Source organism: Nannospalax galili, unplaced genomic scaffold (assembly GCF_000622305.1).
Source record: "Nannospalax galili isolate Female #2095 unplaced genomic scaffold, S.galili_v1.0 scaffold648, whole genome shotgun sequence".
NCBI lineage: Eukaryota > Metazoa > Chordata > Mammalia > Rodentia > Spalacidae > Nannospalax > Nannospalax galili.
The window spans coordinates 543623-565436 of record NW_008360311.1 but is presented as its reverse complement, the minus strand read 5'-3'; the positions used below and the strand labels follow the sequence as shown (position 1 = coordinate 565436).

At 47.1% G+C, this 21814-nt stretch overlaps 1 protein-coding gene across 4 annotated transcripts in view; it reads left to right on the top strand.

Moving 5' to 3' along the window:
- Positions 1–21814, top strand: part of Plxna2 (plexin A2) — a 214433-nt gene that overhangs the window by 167793 nt on the left and 24826 nt on the right. For all 4 annotated transcript variants that reach the window (XM_008824794.3, XM_029559479.1, XM_029559480.1 and 1 more), the window contains exons 13-20: positions 6730–6881; positions 12538–12655; positions 14553–14689; positions 15521–15688; positions 15931–16024; positions 19911–20150; positions 20564–20707; positions 21012–21246. In XM_008824794.3, the coding sequence (XP_008823016.1) occupies positions 6730–6881; positions 12538–12655; positions 14553–14689; positions 15521–15688; positions 15931–16024; positions 19911–20150; positions 20564–20707; positions 21012–21246 (1288 nt within the window). The remainder of the gene's footprint in view (positions 1–6729; positions 6882–12537; positions 12656–14552; positions 14690–15520; positions 15689–15930; positions 16025–19910; positions 20151–20563; positions 20708–21011; positions 21247–21814) is intronic.

Here is a 21814-nt window from a genome sequence, read left to right as displayed (position 1 = left end):
ATGAGCCCACAAGCTTTGACCAAAACATGCCAGCTTTCTCCCACACCCTCTGGCCCCATCTTCCCTGATTAATATGTGCTAATCAACAAGTACATGGCCAGGGCTTAGATAAGTCACCTTCATGTGTGAGAGGGTCTGGATGTGTTTATTGCTGCTAGACTGAGCCCTGAAGTATTTCCTTTTGGATCCTACAAAGCACAGGCACCCTTTCCTCTCCACAACTAGTCATGATGCCAGGCATGGTGATCAGGCAAGTTCATGTCTCACTGCAAATACAGTCAAATGTGGTATACCTGCCTGTAATACTAGTATGCAGGAGGCTGAGGCAGGAGGATCTCCAACAAGTTCAATGCCAGTCTAACTTACATAGTAAGTTCTAAGCCAGCCAGAGCTATACCATGAGAGCCTGTCAATAAAAAATAGTAAATAAATATAAGCACAGAGTTCTTTGAGGCAGAGAGATGTTCAGAGCAAAAGTGTCTACATGGGAGAAGAAACTTCCAGTGAGAAAAACAACACAAGACATAGGGTTTACCCTCTTCTAAGTCCCGCCTAGAGCCAGTTAATGGTGTGTGCGACAAGCAGAGGGATGACACCATCTCAGGCCCTCCTGACTGCACATTGATCACTCAGATACTGTCTCGGGCCGTCAGGCTGGTGTGGGACACTCAGAGCATGATGGAAACACCATCAAAAGGTTCTGAAACTGTCTTTAGAGGAGGAGGAGGAGAAAACACTGCAAAGGCAAACGCCAGGGTGTAATTGCTGTCTTCAGTATCTGAAAGATGTTTGGTGAGGAGGCAGCTGCTCAGTCCTCTGTTCTTTGAGGAATCAAACCAGAAATTGTCTTAAATTAAAGCAAGGGAGATTACAGGAAGAAGTCTTGAATGATGCAATGGGAATATACTGCAGCACTCCCAAGAACACTTAGGCACCTCCTCCTTCTAGTCATCATTAAAGAACATAGTTCTAGAATCTGGTAGACACCAGCATTTCTCAGAAACAGAGAATTTGCAATACTTATTGATGGCTGGTTTGAGCCAGGCAGTATGCTAAATATTAGATTGCTAAGAAAAGCACAATCGTCTCTGTCCCAAGATAGTTCTTGTCTCACTGAGATGAGCAATGATAATTTGGTCTGGCCATCGTCTTAGTAGTGGCCTTTAAGACCAGAAGGAACACAGGAGAAGGGGCTGCTGAGTCTGCCCAGGGGAGCCAGGGAAGGCCTCACAGGAGGCATCTTTGCTGGGCAGAGCTGAGCAGAACTGTCAGTGCGCTTGCCTGGCCAGTGGAGGGGATAGTATATCAAACATGCATAGGCTTCACACCCTATGGCTGTGGGACTGTTAGACTGTCCAGGAGGGAGGCATGCATCATTTATTCCACCTAAACCAGGATCTGGGAGCCCCCAGTACAAGGAGTGGGCAGAGGAGGGGCACCTGGGTGGGTTAGCATAGAGCACAGGGGAGAGCCTAGCAACGCCACTCGTGACAGTGCAGCCGTCCCAGCTGCTTCTACCCCTGCTCTTCTGCTTCTAGTTCTGCTGAGAACCACAGGGCAAAATTTAGATAAATTTCTGACTCATAGTACAGTGTGTTTTGAGAAGGGCAGGACTAAAACTAGTCAATACTTAAAGATCTTCCTTTTACCTTTGTTTCCTCCCTCTACCTCACCCCACTAGACACATGACATACACAGACAGACACACAGGCTTCAAACTGCCAAGCTATTTGTTCATGTGGATCTCTTATTTAGAATTACTTCCTGAAAGAATTCATTGAGTTCATTTTAAGATACTGCATCTGCCTCCAATGTCTAGTAACCTGGGAAAGACGTAATATCAAGAAGGAAAAAGGTGGGTTGGAGAGATGACTAAGCAGCACTGGCTGCTCTTGCAGAGGACCCTGGTTTGATTCCCAGCACCCACATGGCAGCTAACAACCATCTGTAACTCCAGTTCCAGGGGATCCAGTGCCCTCTTCTGACCTCCGTGGACACTGCACAACACTGGTGCACTTACATACATGCAGACAACACATTCATACACATAAAATAAAAAAATTTTAGAAGGAAAAAAGGAAAGAATGAAGACCAACCTCTCTAGGCAGCACCACTGTCCTTCCAAATTTGTGGTTGGTGAAAGGGTAACGTCCAGTTCAAAATATGCTCCTGTACAGGACTCAGAAGGCCCTATCCCTAGCATGACCCACTTCCTGACCAAGCTTGAGCTGCCAGAAACTTCTCAAGTAGTCTCCAACCAGCCCTGTATGCTCTTTCTACCTCAGTCACCCTGGCATCTGGCCATGAACTCTTTGATCCAAGAGTTTTCCTTCCATATCAATAGGAAAATTCACATACTTTCTTAATTCTTAACAGTCCCCACATCCCATGTGCATCTCATCTGGAAGTTCTGCATGTAAGGAAGAACAAGTTCGGAAATTAGTCATCATCAATACCTGTTCTCTAAACAGGAACTTTCCAAACGTTATGTCACTGGCATCCTTCCCATGAGGCCAGCACGATTATCTGTTTCTAGATGAGGACATTAGATTCAAGGTCACAGAGTGCAGGAGTATCAGAACTACTTTCCAGTTCAGGTTCATCTGACTCAGAAGTTACTTGCCCTCTTTTTGCTGCAGACACTGCCTGAGTACCAAGTCTTATTTCCCTACCCCAAAGCAGTCAGAAGCACAAGGGCCATCTGAAACTAGAAGCCAATTTATCCAAGCCTACCCAGTGTCCCAGGCACATTTGAGCTCATTCTCTGTCAATAGGCACCTCAGTATGACTCCCCCTTTCCACTAACCTCCCTCTCACCTTCTCTTAAAGTCCCGCAGCTCCATATGGATCAGGAAGGCCTTTTCTGGGATTTTGTAAGCAATACCTGGTCAGTCAGGCAGCCTGCCTCTGCAGACCCATACACAAAGGCCAGAACTGGCTACTGGGAGCATCAAGGCTTTGTGCAGTGCTTTCTCGGGCACCCTCCACTATCATATTACTTCTAAAAGAAAACTCAGGGAACATTCTCATTGCAGAGGAACCTGGGACCATCCAGTTGCCTAGTCTGAGGTCTGGTCCTGGAGGGTCCTGTCCTCTCCTTCATTGAAGAACAAGTCTTTCCCACTAAGCCTCCCCTCTGAGCACTGGATACTTGTTTCTGTGGAGGAGCGGGGACATGGATACCAGGTTCTTGCAGCGCAGGCTACCATGCAGACATCATAGCTGCTGTACTTTTCTCAGCCATCTGGAAGGGCTCAGATGGAGGCCAGTCTTCTATGGGATGCCTTCTCTGTTGCTTTTCTCTGAGCACAGACTGCCAACCTGACCATCTTTGACTTTTGAGCTTGGGAAAAGCAAATGCATTGAAAGACACAAAGACTTTTAAAGTGCATCTAATGTGGGAAACAGTGATCTCTGGTAGGACACAGAGGTCATGCTTACAAAAGAGAAGATGCAGCTGGAGAAATGAAGTAGGTCAGAATCTAGAGAGACCTAACCTCAATAATGAGCCAAGTACCAAGTTATTGGAGGAGCACGGAGACCCTTGTGGTTAGAGTGAGAGGAGGAAGCTTACTTAGCAGCCACTCTCATATGGGAGTAAGATAGGACCTGTGACATTGTTAATTTCATATGGCGGGTGAAGGAAAAGGAACCATTACAAGATTTCTGACTGGGTGTGTAGTGACTCCATTAACCTTGAAAGAGAATCTGGGAGGATAATTGGTTTGGGGTGGGAGGAAGAAGAATTAAGAGTTCAGTTTTAGATACTGTGAAATTTGAGGCACCTGAGGGACGTACAGGTGGAAGTGGAGGTGTCCCGTACCAGTTGGATAAATGGCTGTGGAGCTGAGGAGAGAGGTGTGAGCTGACAAGATCGATTTGTAAGTCATCAGTAATGGAGGCCTTGGGAACCCTCCTGCAAATCAGATGATCACCATCTCATCTGTTTTGTAAATCTGGACATTTACAAATCAGGTTTGCTTTAAGCAAGGAACCCTGAGATGTGTGTCCCTTTAAGCGCCAAGGCTGTGTATTGCTTACTCTCTACTCTGAACTCTTGATTCATCTATTCCAAGTGGTGACATCCTAGGATGTAGCCCATAAAGAAGATTCTCCTGAAGATCGAGCTTTTCCAGCACTGTTAAAGCCTTCAGACCTGGTCTGGTGATCCAGGAAGATCCCAATTCACATGCCAGCAGCCAGTAGCTGGACTCATCCATCTCTTTGGCATATATCTTCATGCCAAGATTATAACACTTGCTAATAATTTACCCAAAACAAGAGTCTTATTCTCTGTGCTGACTTTCACTACTAAGCAGCTTTGTGCCAATAGATGGGCCCTACATCCTGTGATCATGTATCTGACTCTGACCCTCTATGTTTTATTAAATGGCTGTCATGTCTGAACAACAGAGGATGATGCTATGGAACCTTCCAGAGCCACCAAGTATCCACAGTACAGATACCATGTGCTACCTGCAAGACAGAAATATTTCTAGTCTTTCCAGAAAGATTTCATTTCACGGTTTTTCTGAAAGGTTGTAATTAACTGCAGTGAGCAAAAGAATGTATTTTTAAAAATAAAAGTGGGAGCAAGAGAGGAACCAAGGAACGGAACCAATCATCACAGCTCTGTCGGTCCCCTTGGATAGGTGGTTCTTGTCATAGGTAGCTGAGAGGGGTAGGTAGAGCACTGGGGAAACTCAGTTCAGTGGCACCAACAGAGCCAGGGGTTGGAAACACATTCTCCCCTATTGGTGCAAAACTGCAGAGGTAGAAGCCTCTTCCCACCTCGTGGTGAGGGTCCATCCCCCAGGGCAGGCACCCCTGGCCTCAGGAACATTGCCAAAACTGAGCAGAACAACCAGGGCTCACTGTTGTTAAATACCTTTAGAGTTCCCAGAAACAAGAACCCCGGGGGCTTCTTGCTGCTCTGCCAGCTCTCTCTCCTCCACGTTGGCTTTCTTTCTTTCATTGTAAACACATGGATGTGCCTTCGAATCCCTTTTGTGGCATCTCCCTCTATTCATTCCTTACATTTATTTAGTTTCATTCATAAGGTGAGGTATTTTATTTCAAGAAAAGGAAATTGAAGACACACACAAGGTGACCTGGTGGAATGGGTCCCAGATGAGTGTGCTTGGGGCCTTGCAGGCAAGACGTCAGGAAGCAGCACCATTGAAGGCCTGCGGGAATGGGAGGGAGGTCAGCAGGACAAGTCAATCCTGGCTTAGCAACCATCACACTAAGCCAGAGTGATGAGGGAGGGCTGTTCCTACACCAGCCCCATTTCTTCCTTGCTGGCTAGGACATGGGGGTCCATGTCTGAGAGGGTGGCAGAACTTAGGGTATCCCCATCACTGAAGAAGTACCCTTTAGGGGACAAGTAGAGAGGGGTAGGCCTTGACAGTGCTTTTACTTGTTCTCATCCATGCTGACTGCTGCTCCAGACCCTCCACCATGTACAGTGTTAAGAGCTTATCCAGTATTGAAGGACACAGGGACTGTGGCTCTGCCCAGAGATGTCAATGTGGGATCTTAGCAGACTCCTGGTCTCAATCGAGTCTGGCTTTTTTATTACAGTGTGCACAGGTTGCCTTGGATGCATCTCTACCTTCTCTAGGTCTCCTTCTTCTCTCTGTAAAAGGAGACTTAGAATACGGTACCTTGAGACACCCCTATACCCAGCTCAGCAATTCTGAGTTCCTTTGCTCCCTAGAACTCAGTTCTCTCAGAGTTATGGTTAGCCAGTTACTTCTTTTTTCAGATAACCACCGACCACAAAGCATGAACTCATTCAGTAGGATCCACTGGATTCTAAAGAACTGCCTTATTCCAAGAGAAGTTTATGGCATTCTGGCTCTTCCATCCCTTCCCTGTTGGGTCAAAGCAAAATGAGATAATCAGCATTTGGTGACTGAATTAAGGAATGAACCAACAAATGATCCTTGCTAGTAGAAAACCAGAAAATATTTGCAAAATCCTAAAGTTATTCTTCTCGATCTAACATGTGTCACAGGATTTTTTTTGAAAAATAACAGCAAGCACACTCTGGGTCTTTGATGCTCCGCTATAGCCATATTTAATCCCTGCCTGCTCCAAGTTCCCCCTGCTTCCTCTGTATCTATCTGATCACCACAGACCCAAAACTAGCACTATTTATGAGCCTTTGTTATCACCTCCTCCCTGACTATAAGTTCCCTGAAGGAAAATCTTCACCATGGTACCCACAGGATCCAGCATACAGGAGTAGCAATAACAACACTGTCACAGTTTCAAAGCCTCCTGGTACACAGAACTCTGAGCACTGTTTGGGGTTCCCACACTCCCTGCAAGCTTCATAGACATGATAATATTCTCTTCACAGTAAAAGAAGTGAAGTTCACAGAGATTATGTGACTTGGTCACAGGCAGCTAATGAATTAGAAATGCACCTAAAGTAGTAGTGTTCTGCTGAGAGTTCAGAATTTTTTCCGATAAGTTTTTGAGTAAATGGATGGATTAGTGATGGGCGAATGGATGAATGAATGATTTAACCAAGGGAGAAGTATAAAGTAGAAGGTGATGCCACAATTCTAGACAAACTGAAAAGTATAGAAGACACATGAAGCTCATTCAGATTCCAGGTGAAATCAAAGCCCCTAAGCACCTGCTCCAGGGGAGGGAAAGGGGCCTTGTTCTTCCATTCCTGTGGCTAACCCAGGGACTAATCCCACTTCCCTCCTTCAGATTTTGACAGTATCTGGACCACCTGAAGGAGGGACACGTGTGACCATCCACGGTGTGAACCTAGGCCTGGACTTCTCTGAGATCGCTCACCACGTGCAGGTGGCTGGGGTGCCCTGCACGCCCCTCCCGGGGGAATACATCATCGCTGAGCAGTGAGTCCGCCCTGCAGGGCTTTGTCCCTGTGAGCTTCCAAATGGAGAGTTCCTGACTTCCTTCTCTGAGGCTTTCCCAGGTCTCTCATATCACCTCCTCCTTCTGAGGAAACTGCTCCCAAATGTTCTTTCTAGGGTACTCTGACCTCAGAGGGGCTTTGTTCCCAGGCTCCTCAGGAATCAGGGCTCAAGGTGCCAGTGCTGCCCCCAGTCAGTTTCTGCCTGCCTGTCAGAGTAGCTGCTAGAGGCCCCTCCAAGAACTCCCAGCCCCTCCTGCCAGCCCCCATTGGAATGCGTGCCACATGGTGGGCTGCGGGCAACAATTTGTTTGGTGCATGGGGCTCTGACAGCAGCTTAATCCAAGCAGGGTCTCTGTTGGAGCAGATTCATTTATTTCACTAAGGGAAATGTCAGCTGGAAATTAGAAAATAGGCATGTAGTGGCAGGCAGGCAAGCAGGCTTAGGAGTGACATATGTACCAATGTGGGGTGATCCCTTGACAGTGGAGGCCACAGTTTGTAAGTTGGTGGACAGGAGGTGGGCCAGAAACTGGAGGCAGAAGAATAGAGGGAGGAGGGAGGGGAGCCATCAGATCATTCTCCATGGCTTGTCATGTGACTTTGGGTCAAGCTATCCTGAATCCACTGAGTGTTAGCTCTTTGTGGTGTATGTAGGAACTGACAAGAGCTTGACTTTGGGGCAGGGACTTCCCTCCTTCACCCTGTTCCTCTGTCACCTCGGGCCCCTCTGACCTCTTGAGAGCTAGTCCTCAGTAGCAACCATAAAAAAGACATCACTTTATTTTCTATCAGCAGTTTTCAGTTAACAGAACTCTCTCCCCTCTACTCTCTCCTTTTTAATTCCTCTGACCCTGACAAGTAAATTATTGTAAAATCTAGCAAGAGCAAAAGAATGGGAGAAGTAAGACGACTTTCCCTAGTCTCTTAGGGAATAATCACCATTGCAGAATCAACACTTAAGCCTCTTGACCACTAGTATAGGCCTGTGTCCCTGATACAACAGCCACAGGACAATACTCCTAGTCAAGAGAGGCCTGGGCACCCTATGACTCATCACCCCTGGCTTTGAACCTTAAACTTTGATTCCAGTATGGTTCAAGAGGCAGGAGGGTTGAACTCTGAGACTCCCAAGGTTGTGTGAGGGCCACTAGCCATAGACAGGAAGGAAGTCTGGTTCTTCATTGACAACCTTATCCCTATTGAGAGTGAGCCTTGAAAGAATGATGGCTGAGCCTGTAGAAAGACCACCAGAAAAGGGAGAGAGGGACATAAGTATTTCTGGGGAGCCATAAGATAAGGTGATCGCTGTGGGAACCAGGACCACCTACAAAGAGTGCCCCACCACTCAGTCATCCAACCTCAAATTCACCTGGGCCTCCAGAACTTACTCTGGTCCAACTTGGGAGACCAGGAGGACTTAGACTTTAGACTGAGAAGTACAAGCTCCCAGGTAGCCAGACCTCAAAATTACATGGGGTTGGAATTGAACTGTTTTAACCTGTCTCCTCTGCTAACCACCCTTGCAACCTCAACAAGCCCGTTTAGTCTATGACTTTAATGGACTGTACAATGAAAGAAACTTTCTTCTATTTGTGAAGTCAAGTGTACTGCTCTTACCCAGAGCTGTGGGGAAGAAAGTGCCCAGATGAACCAGAAGTGAGGTTGGGAAAGGATTCTGAGGAAGTAAATAGTCATCTCAGGCCCCGTTGAGGCTGACGGTGACCCTTGAAAGCTGCCCCCATCCTGGTCTCAGGTCTAGGGTAGGCAGGAGGAGGCAAACACCCCATGCCTTGCTAGATGCAGGCTGGTTTCCAGCCATGCCAGGCTCATTACCACTCCCAAGATTTCAGAGTTTGTTAACATCATTAAGACTCCATCCCGGGCAGCCAGCAGCAGGCACAATCATTACAGATGTCTGCAAGAGATGAATTTAGCTAACCGGGCTCAGTGCAGAATCCTGGGCACAGGCAGGATTAGCGGGTATAGTAATGATTCACCATATGCTTGTGCTTTGCCATGTATCACTCCACAATTAGGTTAATATTGGTTAAAAGGCCCACTTAGTCCTACCATCAGCACCCCATGGGTCTGTGCGGGGCAGGATGATTCAGTCATAGGACATTTTCTGGGCACTAGGATGCAGGTAGAGATTGCAATTCAGCCTTGCTGGGAACAAGGGCTCATGTTCATCTGCCCTCCCTCATCTACATCTACACAGCTGGATGGGTGCTAGATCACTGTGCTTCCCCCTCAGGGAACAAACTACCACTTATGCATATTTGCGAGAACTGGTGTGGTATGGGGTGATGAGGAAACTGAGCTGGTACCAGAAGCCTGGAGGTCAAGCCTCAGCTCAGTTCCTGATGAAGTGAATAACTTTGAGCAATGTCTGATGTAGAAAGTAGGAAGAAGTGATCTCTACAGTCCCCTCAGTGGTCCTCAAGAGACTAAAGTGGTATGTCCCATGGAGTCTGAAACACCCCCACTGGAAAGCCGAATCCTCAAATGGAAACTGGACAGTTGTTTGTCCTCATTCCTCATTTTATAAGGAGGAAATTTAGGCATCTCCAGTGACTAACTCCTAGGAGTATGTAGGGATCCTCAGAGTCACCAGGCACACAGGCGACACAGAAATGGGGAGGGGCTCCCAGAACCCCCAAATCAAGTGAGGCCTAGGAGAGGAGGTGGTATGCACCATCCCACCTGAGGTCTTTCACGGCCTACAAGATGGGAGAGCAAGTGGTTTAGCCCTCAGAGTCCTAGGAAACCAGTGTGGGGGGGTCTCCACCACATCTGCAGGATCCTCTGTCACTACTGCTATGTCTGTGCTGCCCCTCCCTCAGAGTGTCCAGAGCTTTCTATTAAATCCAATGTCAGAGACAGGTGTGATGACACATATGTGTAATCCCAGCTACTCAAGAGGCTGAGGCTGGCACAGTGCTTGAACACAGGAATTAGAGACCAGCCTGGGCAACATAGTGAGACTTCATCCCAAAATAATGATAATGATAATGATAATCCAGTGTCCACAGAATGAAGTCATCAAAAGCACTAGTTTAGGAGTAAGCCTGTATTCAGTCAGAGCTCTGCCACTTGCTGGAATAAACCATGTGGCATCCCTGAATTCTAGCTGTCTATAAGTTGGAGATAAGACCCTTTCTGGAGCAGAGGATGAGCGTAGTATGGGGTCCTATCTCATGGGTGTGTCTGCTATCAGTAGCCGCAAACCTTGTTATTAAGGGATAGATGCTGCTATGGCACGAGCCTCATTCTATGTACCCCTTCCCACTGCCACAGCACCCCTACTTCTTCTGTAACTCATCTCCCTGACCTATGATAAGGCAATGAACACTCAAGGCCTTTCCATCCTGTCATACAGCACTGAGGCCCAAGGAATAAAAGATAAGAATAAGATAGGGCTCCATTTCACCCACAGTACAACTTGATTACCTGAAGACTCCAGTTCAACTTCTTAGACCTGCCCATACTACTTGTCCGTGGCCTACCACTATCACCAACCCTCTCCCGACTCATACCACACAGGTGGGAGAGGGCTCAGCTGAAATTTGAGGAAGACATCATGCTTAGGCCTATTTTGTCAGGGCATTCAGAACGAACTGCTTATGCTCAGCTCTAATATCCAGTTGGCTCCGTCATCGTTCATCACTCTTCTCCCAGGTGCTCCATGCATAAAGGTTTTGGAACATGAACCCCAAGCAATGTCTAGGACCTAGGCAAGACGGTGTGCTAAGAGGCCTTGGCCCATCACTGACCCCTCCATGGACAGTTGAACAGGTCAGACCAAACCTTCTCCTTTCTGAGACAAGCCCAGGAATAGTTCAATCTCACCTGTGCCCTTCATGTGTCCTCCAGTTTCCTTTTTCCACAACTTCATGCCTGCCAAGATTCTTCCTCCCTTTCTTGTATAGGATCTCTCCCGCACAGTATCCACTGGCCAGGAATGAGGAAAGACCCAGCCCTGATTAGAAGGCAAAGAAAGGCTTATCTGCTTCCCATCCCTCACACTCACCACCCACAAGAATTTACTGACTCTTCCAGGTTCTTTTAGGGTGCAGAGGATAGGCTGTAGAGAAGCAGGGGGCCCTAAACAAGAGGAGGCCAGCACCTAGGAGACAGGATATGAGAGCGGTTACTCCAGTCAGGTGGCAGCATGCAAATAACCAAACACAGCACCATAGATTAAGCTTCTCAGATGCTTCACTAATGAGGTTTAAGGAAAGGGCTATGTGTCAAACACTAATTGATTATTATTATCATGCTTATGTAGGTTCATAATTTATCTAGTCACAGAAAAAGGGAGAATATTCTTCCATGAAGTGCTTTCTTGTTGCATCTAATATGCTAAATGTAATAAGACAGTTATTGCGTGTTAAGTAAATATTCACCAGGAGTGAAAGTACTTATTTGGGATTAACTGTTATGAAGGAGATGGAGACCAGCAGTACACCACATGTATGAGCATGTGGCATATTTGTTTAATGCAAGTTTTATTACATCAAAATGAAATCTCTGTTTAGTTACCTTCCTTCCTAGAGAAGCTGCTCAGATAAGCATCACCCGGTTAAACACAGATCTTCCCACTGTGCCAGGATAATACAGAGGATTAGTGGGGGGGTCTGCTTTTCTGACTCCCCACTAAGCAAGCCTACCTTGGGAGACAAGGATAACCTTCCTTTCTCCCTTCCCAGCCTCCTATTTGCTGAGGCTGCTGAGACCCTCTCCCATCTCCCTCAGGCCCAGAAATTCCAGAGAAGGACCCCAAGAGCCTAGTTTCCTCAGTCCCACCCATCCCCCACAGCCCACCCTTTCTGTGAGGCATGGTAGCTAAGGGGACCATTGTCTAAATGTGCTTCTGTGACTTATCTGAGGAGCCAGGGAAGTCACCAGGGGGTATTGATCTGGTCTTCTGAGAGAGTGCAAAGCATCTCCCTCCAGCGTGCCTGCCAGTGGGAGATAGGACTTCCAAGCAGGGCCATGTCACCCACTGAGTGTACTCAATCTTGATTAAGTGGGAGTTCATGTCACCTGGCACCTAATGAACTCAGCCACTGCCAACCTTTTACCCACCTCCATGGGCCTACACTGCTGCCACTGTGCTGGGGAATACTGTTTGGATCTCATACTATCTCATCAGATTATCTAACCTCTTTTGAAGGCTCACCACAGGAAACAGACCACAACTGAATCAGCTTGGCAAATAAGCACTTACCTATATTCTTAGGGAAGGCTGCCGTGATGGCTTGCCAAATAGCAGAGAACACCAACCAAGTGCTGCCCCTTGGTTGCTGTTGGACCGTCCACTCATTCCACAAATCCCAGAAATGACCCACAGCTAGACACTGCACCAGGCAGTCACAAGCTTGATGACAGAATTATGCAGCATGATATATCAGAGGCTTTGTAATGTATGATCACATTCAACCCCTTACTGTACTACAGATGAGACAAAGCCCAGAGAGGCCAGCACTGTACCCAAAGTCACACATAGGTATCAAGCTGATCCATGGTCCAAGCTCTTTAGCAAGATAGTGAGGAGTCACTCACTCACTGCTGAGCAAGTAGGCATGGACAGCAGCCTTGCCAAGCCTCTCACAGGAAGGTCGCTGTCTCCTCAGGATTGTCTGCGAGATGGGCCATGCCCTCGTGGGTACCACATCTGGGCCTGTGCGCCTATGCATCGGGGAGTGCAAGCCGGAGTTCATGACCAAGTCCCATCAGCAGTACACTTTTGTGGTAAGTACTGGTGACCAGCAAAGACATACATCTGTCACAGATTTCTAAGAAATCCCCACATGCCCCTCCCAGACAGACAGATCACAGAACCAGCAAAGAGAACTTCTGGCCTCCATACTTGCAAGTCTGTCTTTCTGGGACTAAATGGCCACATGACCAACAATGCTATGGACCAGAGGACCATAGGTCAGAGTTCTAGATAAGGCAAAATTTGAAGCCTTTCTTAGAAAGTGGATCCTAGACAGGGGAGAATAGGCTGCCCTTTGTGCTTACAGTGTGACATTGTGGTCTAATTCCAGCCTAATAAGGACATATCGCAGAAGGACCTAATTAAGTGGTCTGTATTTATCCACATGCTTTGCTTTCTGATAAGGGCATTTTGAGTGTGGGTTTAGAAGAGTCACTGACATCTGGCAGATATGTACCTCTGTGCATAAGACCAGGAAAAGGGACATATGAGCAGGTAGTTCTATGTTATTATGCTTACATGTACATGTAAGTCCATGTCCAAAGACAGCTCTTCATGCTCAGACAACAAGTGCTTTCTACACAAAGGCTTTCTGTGGTGCTGGCACTGAATTCTCCCCAAATCAGTAACTCACTTCCAAGGCCCAGAGTCTGCCTAAGCTTAATTCATCCTGAATCAATACCTTGCTTTGGGGCTCTGAAGTCCCTTTTCTAATACTTACCTACATCACAACATTGAATACCTCGTTAAAGAGTGATAGCACCAGTGGATAGGCTCAGATCAGCCTTGCTAAGAGTTTTGAAAAATCATTAGGCTACAAAATTTCCTTCTCTTGAAAGCACTTACTGCATACTTTAGGGTCTGGACCTAGGTTCCTACTTCGGCTTTGCTGCCTCTCGCTTTGCACTTTTCCCTCTCACATTGGCCTGTTTGCAGCCAATGAACTCCATCTTCTCTCCATGGGAGATAAAGAGAAAAGATGAGATAGGGAGAGAATTGTAGATTTCAGAGCTGGGAGGGGCTCTAGGGATAGCCCACCATACCCTCCACACTTAACGAAGGAACAAACAGAAGTCCAGAATGATCCCAGGACCCACCTCAGGGCCACAGCTAGTAAAACGCTGATACAGAATAAATCCACTCCTGTGTAACTACTCAGTTAAATGTACTTTCTAAGCCATGTGTGGTGGCACATGTCTGTGATCCTAGCACTCAAGGAAGTTGTGGTAGGAGGGTCTCATACTCAAGGCCAGCCTGAGCTATGCAATGAGACCCTATCTAACAAAATAACAAAAAATGCACTTTTCCACATCACTGGCCACCAGGCAGGAATAATTCTTTCTGACCTAACTCAACTGCTTGGTGTATCATAGGCTAGATGATTCTTTTAAGCTTTAGCTTAATGTTACTGCTCAGTGGGTGCACCAGCAAGTCCCGGTCATCCTGTTATCAACTAGTAAGGGTCAGAGAAGCTATATGTAACATATACTGCCTACACCAAGAGCTGAGGTGCTTAGAGCAGGACAAGAGGGCATGTGCATGGACCACTCACAAAGGCTGCAGTCTGTCAGCTGCCCAGCCTAGGCAAGGACATTTTATTCAGCCCTATTGATTTTGTGCCAAAAAAATCAGGACAGACTCCAGAAAGAGGTACATTTTCAAATTGTTCTCAATTTGCAAACTAATTGATAGATTAGTCAGTGTCGTGTCAGCTTCCCCTTTAGTGTTATGAGTACAGACTTCCAGAGGAGTTAATTAATTCCAGTGCATGGCCCTTCGCCTTCCCTGGACAGACCCTCAAGAGAAAGCCGTGTTTGGAACTGCAAAGGGCAGGGAAAGTACCTTACTTCCCAGCACAAAGATCATCCCTTATTCTCCCATTATCCCTATCCCTGGACCTAAGCTGTGTTTCTCTGCTTCTTTTCAAAGAACCCTTCTGTGCTGTCACTCAGTCCCATCCGGGGACCAGAGTCAGGAGGCACCATGGTGACCATCATGGGCCATTACCTTGGCTCTGGGAGCAGTGTGGTAGTGTATTTGGGCAACCAGACCTGCGAGTTCTATGGGTAAGGATAACCTGTAGGCCTGTGTCACTGCCTATGCCTGCCTGTCGTCTTCTTGTCATTTCCCTCTCCTGTACCCAAACACCATGTCAGCCATTGTCAGAAATGCATACCCCACTTGTCAGTTTTTGTCTCATAAATCAGAGGGTTTTGTGGCATCTAAAGAGAACTGGAGGCAGGATCTGTGCAAACACCAGATGAGGAATGATCTCCAGCCTCATAAGCAATAGCATTCAAGTCCACTGCGGGGACATGAGAATCATGGTGATCTCAGTAGTTGAAGTACAAAAATTTATGCCCAGGACCTTTCCTGGGCATAAAAAAAAAAAAAAAAAAAAAAAAAAGAGCACCTAATATTGTCAGCCACACCAATGAGCCCCGAAGAGACTCCCAGGAAGCTTCTGAAGCAATCCATGGGTGAGGCCTGTTAGCCCAGTATTACTCACTTGAGAGCCTTGTACTATAAACTCTACAAGAGTAAGCCCTGTATGGTTGTATGACACAGAGCATGAATTAGGTGAATATGTATTAACAACCTTACTAGATCCTAAGTTCTGATTAGTCATATTCTAATAAAATCAAGAAAAGTTCTCACAAAGCCCATGGAATCTTGTCCCTGCCCCATGTTCACTAAGCAATCTTTCCACTGTGCTTGCACTCTAATCCAAGTGGGATAAAAAGCAGACACATAGACACTGAAGGGTGTGTGCCATAACACAGAGAATAAGAAAACAGAAGAATGTGTCTCAAGCCATACATGGGACATGTCTTTCAAACCTACTGGCCTCTATTGTCCATCCCTTGTATCTTAACCCTCTTATGTTGCCCCATCAGGAGGTCAATGAATGAGATAGTGTGTGTATCACCCCCATCATCCAATGGGCTGGGCCCAGTCCCTGTTTCTGTGAGTGTCGACAGAGCCCGGGTGGATAGCAGCCTACAGTTTGAGTACATAGATGACCCTCGGGTCCAGCGCATTGAGCCAGAATGGAGCATCACCAGGTATGTGAAGTTGGGGGAATACACCTGGAGGATGGTGAGGTTGGCAGAATGCATCGTTAGAAGATGAGGCTGATGGGAATGCATCTTAAAGAGGGTGAGGTCAGCCATGTGCATCCAGCTGACAAAGGACAGGAGCCCTACATTGCAAGGGTAACTTGTTTCAAGGACCCCAGTAGTTGAGGTTCACTATGCCAGTTTAAAGGGGTTTTACCAAACCTAACCTAACCTCTGCTTGTTCCCAGTGGCCACACACTCCTAACCATCACGGGATTCAACTTGGATGTCATTCAGGAACCAAGGATTCGAGTCAAGTTTAATGGCAAAGAATCTGTCAATGTGAGTAACCTTTGGTCTGCCCTGGCTTTGATAACCATTACTCTCTGCCCATGTCTTACAAGGCCAGGAGCTAGGAGTAAGTTGTAGGGACACCTGATTACTAGGCACAACAGATGGCTCAAGACTTGAACCTGTAACCATGGTCCCAAATACCTATGCCTCTCAAGGACTTTAATAATGGCAGTATAATTTCAGAAGGTGATACGGTGAGGGTATAAAAGTGCTAACTTCTGGGCAACAGGAAAGGGCTCCTGCTTATGACAATGTTCACTTCAAGGCTCAGTGAGACTGTAGGGGTAGAAAAAATTGTGCCTCTATACTCAGGAATTTCTGGATTGGAGGCAAGACTATCATCTATGAGCTGTATGACCCTGATCAAGTTATGTAATTTCTGTGATCCTGTACTCCTCTGCTGTAAATGGCAGCAAGACTTGCTTTGCAGTCAGAACAGACCATGGCCAATGTGGGTTGATACTTGATAAATGTCAGCCACTGCAGACAGAGAATTCTGACCTGTTAGCCAGATGATCACAAGCTTCTTGCTTTACTCCTCTGCCTAGCCATGCAGTTTTATCCTTTTAAACTGTGGATTTCTATGATTTTTAAAGATGTTTCCCCACTTTGATGAGGACAGAATATCTGATGCATTCTTGGAAAGTTCTCAGTTTATTCCAGCAGCACTGTCTCACTCTTTCAGCCAGTGATTTATGAATGCCATTGTATTTATCATTATAGTCCAGAAGATACTGCAATGGCTGTTACTTTTCCTATGAATTGCTGCCATTATGCTATGACGTTTGGGGAATTGGTGAGACTGAGATAGACCTATGGAAGGTGGGGTGGTATCTCCTCTTGTCCCTGACACATACCCAACTTCTTGAGGCTTCCTTGGAAAACTGAGCTGGTTAAAACGACAGAATATGAGGCTGAGCCCAGAAAGGCTTCATGGATCATTGGGTCCCACCCCTTCCTTGCATAACCAAGAAACTAGAGCCAGATTAGTAAATGGTTTGCCTGAATCACAAAGGGGACATGCTAGATCCCAGACTCTTCATAACTTTACCATATGAGATGCTCATGGGCCTGAGGTTCCCATCATGACAGATGTATAGGAGCCTATGTCACACCTCAGTGCTTTGGGCTGGGTGAACACACACTCCCCATGTCCAGCTATAGAACTTGATGCATGGGAAGAGGCTGGGACCTGTCTACCATGCAACAGCTAAGTCGTCTCTGAATTCCCAGTTACTGCTGTTCTGTCAAGCTCCTGGGACCTGGGGTGTGGGAGATAGGAACCATGAACTTATACTTGGGGTAGATAAACCAACAACCCCTCCTCAAGAAAATTAGGTACAGATTTTGAAATACAGTTTTTATTATTGTCCCAACATGGCAATGTTCACTGTACTTGGAGATCAACTCCTAGGAGAAGGAAGCCCTATGCCCTGGGGACTACCTGCAAAAGCAGGGATCCCTCAGGCAGAGAGAGAAAGCTGGCTTCAGCCTCCCTTGGTCTCCACAGGAAGAACAGGTGGTACAGGGCCAGAGGCCTGACTTGTGTATGTCAGTGGGCTCTGGAACTGTCTTGGCTGCCTGGTACAGGGTCATGGATGATTAGAGAATGTGAGCACTGTGGCATTAGGTAGCTGGGGATGGAGCTTTATCTGTTATTGGTTCCCACATGCAAGGCATGTTCACTGGCAACAAAGCTCTTGCTGTCTAGAAATTGGCCATGCTAAGGAGGAGTTTCTCCTCAGTTAGCAGACTTCATATGACACGGCACGAGTACACAGAAAATGAGACAGGAATACAATCCAGAGTTCACTGAGGAGTAGTAAGCAGGAGACAAGAGTGACTCCCAAAGGTTACAACCTTTGTCCTCAAGAAAAGACAAGGCAAGGGCCTGATTTCCTGCAAAAGCCTTGGGCCAGGAGAGATCCCTTCCCCCCTCCAAGGATTCATCTTCATCCTAGAGACTCTCCTCTCACTGCTCCCAGCCCCATACACCATGATCATAGTGTATCAAGGAGCTAAGATATAGTCCCACTATCTGGAGAGTTGAAGGGCCCTGGGCCTCCATGGTGACCTACCTAAAATGCCCAGTCTAGATGGAAGGCATGTGGGAAGGCAGTGTCCCTCAACCACAGCCCCACAGTACTACCCTGTGCCTCTTATTTGCAGGGTGGAAGAAGAAAGCACTTTGCACTTGTCACCCCATTTGGGTCCCAGCCCACCTCGGGCTCAAAGCTTTCCTAATAAATGAGGAGACTGGAGCAAAGCCGCAAAACCCATAAGAATATTGACAAGCAGAGTATCATACAGAAGGGCAGACAACAGAGAGGCCTCTTGTTTGGGACCCATTTGCTTATTCACAGAGGTGCCTCATCAGTGTCTAGGGAATTAGGACGAAGAGGAACAGCAAATGAAGAGTGACAGTGAGGCTGGAGTCGTCCCTGCAGAGTTGGAGACTGAACTTGCACTCTAGCTCAACTGTACTCATTTAGCTGCACCCAGGGCTTTCCCCATGCCTCCGTGTCTCCAACTGCAGCATCAAAGGGACATCAAGTTGAAGAGACTGCTAAAATATGCAACAAAAAGATGAGAATGAGCACTGATCCCTAGGGCAAAGGAAAGGCCGCCATGAGCCACTTTAAGCTCATGAATTCCCTCCGGAAAGGGGGTTAGAGCTTGGACTTGCAGCTCTGACATAGTATCGGCTCATTGCTAGTGTCAGCTGTTTTAAATTTCACACATGGTCGGTCCTGCTTCTGACCGTGAAACTCGTGTGTGTGTATGTGTGTGTGTGGCTTTCTAAGCAGCTGAACTAGAGTCATCCAAGTTCACAAGATAGCCTGGGATGTTCCTGGGACACCCTGGCTCCCACAGCTGAAACTGAGCTAACTGCAGAGGAAGAGCTAAGAGAAAGAGCCAGAGTCTGCTTTTCTTCCCAAGCCCTGCCTGGGTCCTTTAGTGGTTTCTTCAGTTGGCTACTGCCTTAGGTAGCCTCAGAACCAACCATTAAAGGAGAGATTGGCACAAACTATGCTAAGCAGGAGCCAGCCCAGGAGATTTTGATGGCAGACCAGAGTCTATCAAGAGAAAAGGGACAGCATGAGCTTGGTCAATACTAAGGTTCTAACCCAGTGCAGACTGAGGACTACATGATTAGAGAAGAGGGGAGAGAGGTCCTGTGTGGTAGGATCCCATTTATACACTTTTCCCAGAAGTATTAGCTGAACACTAAGCAAGGGGCAAAATGCTCATCTCACTACGTCCTGCTCCACACCACACATGCACACTCCCTCACTGGGCCTGGCCTCTTCAAACACTCTGATCCCCTCAACCCAGGCTTTTGCATTGCTGTCACCTTAAACGTGTTCCTCCACTGCCCCTCTCTGGCCTAGGTAAGCCTCTCATTCTTCAGGTGAAAGCATTCACTACTTCTGAGACAACTCTTGCATGAATCCTGCTCTGGGCCACACACACTCAGACTCTCCAGACAGAGCACCTGCTTTGTCACACTAGAGTACTTCCCGTCCATCTACGCATTTCAGTGTCATGCTCTATACTGCCCCAGGCCCTCTGCAGATAGCTTCCAACATTTAATTAATCCATAGCTTTCCCCCAAGACGACTTCATTCTGTGTACCAAACTCTCAGCTCAAAGTCTACCACAAAGTAGGTGCTCAAGCAATGTTCATTAATGTTACATGAATGAGGTTCAATCTCTATCACCACCTTTTTCTTAAGGGCCCCCACATGTAAGTGAAGGAAGAAAAGCAAGTCACTCAGAGATGACCAGCCAAAGCAAGCGAAGGGTCAGAGGGAGGTGATAGGCCTACCTCTGCCCACCAGGTGCTCAGCATTTGAATACTTCTGCCTCCTAGGTGTGTACTGTGGTGAACACAACCACCCTCACCTGCCTGGCACCCTCTCTGACCACTGACTACCGTCCAGGCCTGGACACTGTGGAACGGCCAGATGAGTTTGGATTTCTCTTTAACAATGTCCAATCCTTGCTCATCTACAATGATACCAAGTTCATCTACTATCCCAACCCAACCTTTGAACTGCTCAGCCCCACTGGGGTCTTGGATCAGAAGCCGGGCTCACCCATCATTCTGAAGGTAGGGGACATGCAGAGAGAATGTGAAGCCCAGACAGTGGGGTGAGAGACTGCTGCAGGCCCGTCCCTCTTCAGGGCTCTTATCTCCTGGGGCCAGAATCCAAGAATTTTGCTGTTTCCTCATGTCCCCTTAAATCACGTGTCCTCCCTCCAGTCCACACCTGTGGCGTTTTGTCCTCCTTCCTCTCCTTCCTTCCCCTCCTGTATACAACCCCCCCACCGCCATTTTCACTCCCTTTGCTTTTCTGTCTCTTTACTCTGCAGGTGGTTGAAGCCTCCTCTAAAAACCTGCTGCAGAGTCATTTCCTGGTTTTTATATTGCTGTCCATCCCATCTCTTTTAAAGTAGGCAATTAACTTCTGACTTCTGTTTGCATATGTCAATGATCCTTATTAAGATAGTTATTCTCTACAGGGCAAAAACCTCTGCCCACCTGCTTCTGGAGGGGCCAAACTCAACTACACAGTACTGATCGGAGAGACACCTTGTGCTGTCACTGTGTCTGAGACCCAGCTCCTCTGTGAACCGCCCAACCTTACAGGGCAACACAAGGTCATGGTGAGTGAGCCCTCTTCTATTTCTTTCCTCCACCTAGGCTCACCGTGCATGCATGAAGACAGACTCTTCTGCCTCACTGCCTGACTCATGCCCTCCATATCTCATCACATGTCCTACGTCAAAATGAGTAGCAGTTGGGAACCGTGAAAAGGCAGGCAGATCCCAAGGCAGCACTGCTTTGTATCCAAATATGCACTATGTGGTTATGGTCTGTCTCATCCCTTCCTCACACTGTAAGGACATGATGGCATGCCAGGGCTCTACACCTGTGTGCATTGTGTGCATCTGTGTGTACAATGCACAGGTTCACGTGGGCGGGATGGTGTTCTCGCCTGGCTCGGTGAGTGTCATCTCCGACAGCTTGCTGACCCTGCCAGCCATCGTCAGCATTGCAGCTGGTGGCAGCCTCCTCCTCATCATCGTCATCATCGTCCTCATTGCTTACAAGCGCAAGTCTCGGGAGAACGACCTCACACTCAAGCGGCTCCAGATGCAAATGGATAACCTGGAGTCCAGGGTGGCACTGGAATGCAAGGAAGGTGAGTGCAGGCTCACCCTCCCTTCCTGGAGCCTTCTTCATCACTAACAACATCATCACCCTCCTGTCTCTATTCCTATCCTCCCTCCCAAAGCATTTACACTCTATTTCCTAGGAACTTTCTCTGCCCCTGTGATTAGAGAAGGCCTAGGAGGACAGCCATGTGTGAAGACTGAGGTCCGCTGGCATCGTTCCTCTTCCTTTATCTTTTTTAAGTTTTACATTTTTTAAGTTTTACATTTTAATACTTTATTTTTTAAAAAAAGCAAGAAAAAGTCTTGTAATTTATTGAGAATTTCATATATGCATATAAGGTGTTTTGATCAACTCTATGCTCAGTCCCTCCCCTTCAACTCCTCCCATATCTCCCCATCACTTTTTTCTGATAACTCCATGTACTCTTTCTTCTGATTTTTTTTTTATGGGGCTTTTGGCTACTCTAACATTACCCCCTCTGAAGAGGTAACCCTAAAATCTTTCAAGGGTTAGATACAAGCTCCCAAATAATTTCAACATTTTTGGCCTTTGGAAAAAGAGTATGTTGCTAAGAGGCCCAAGGACATTTTGAC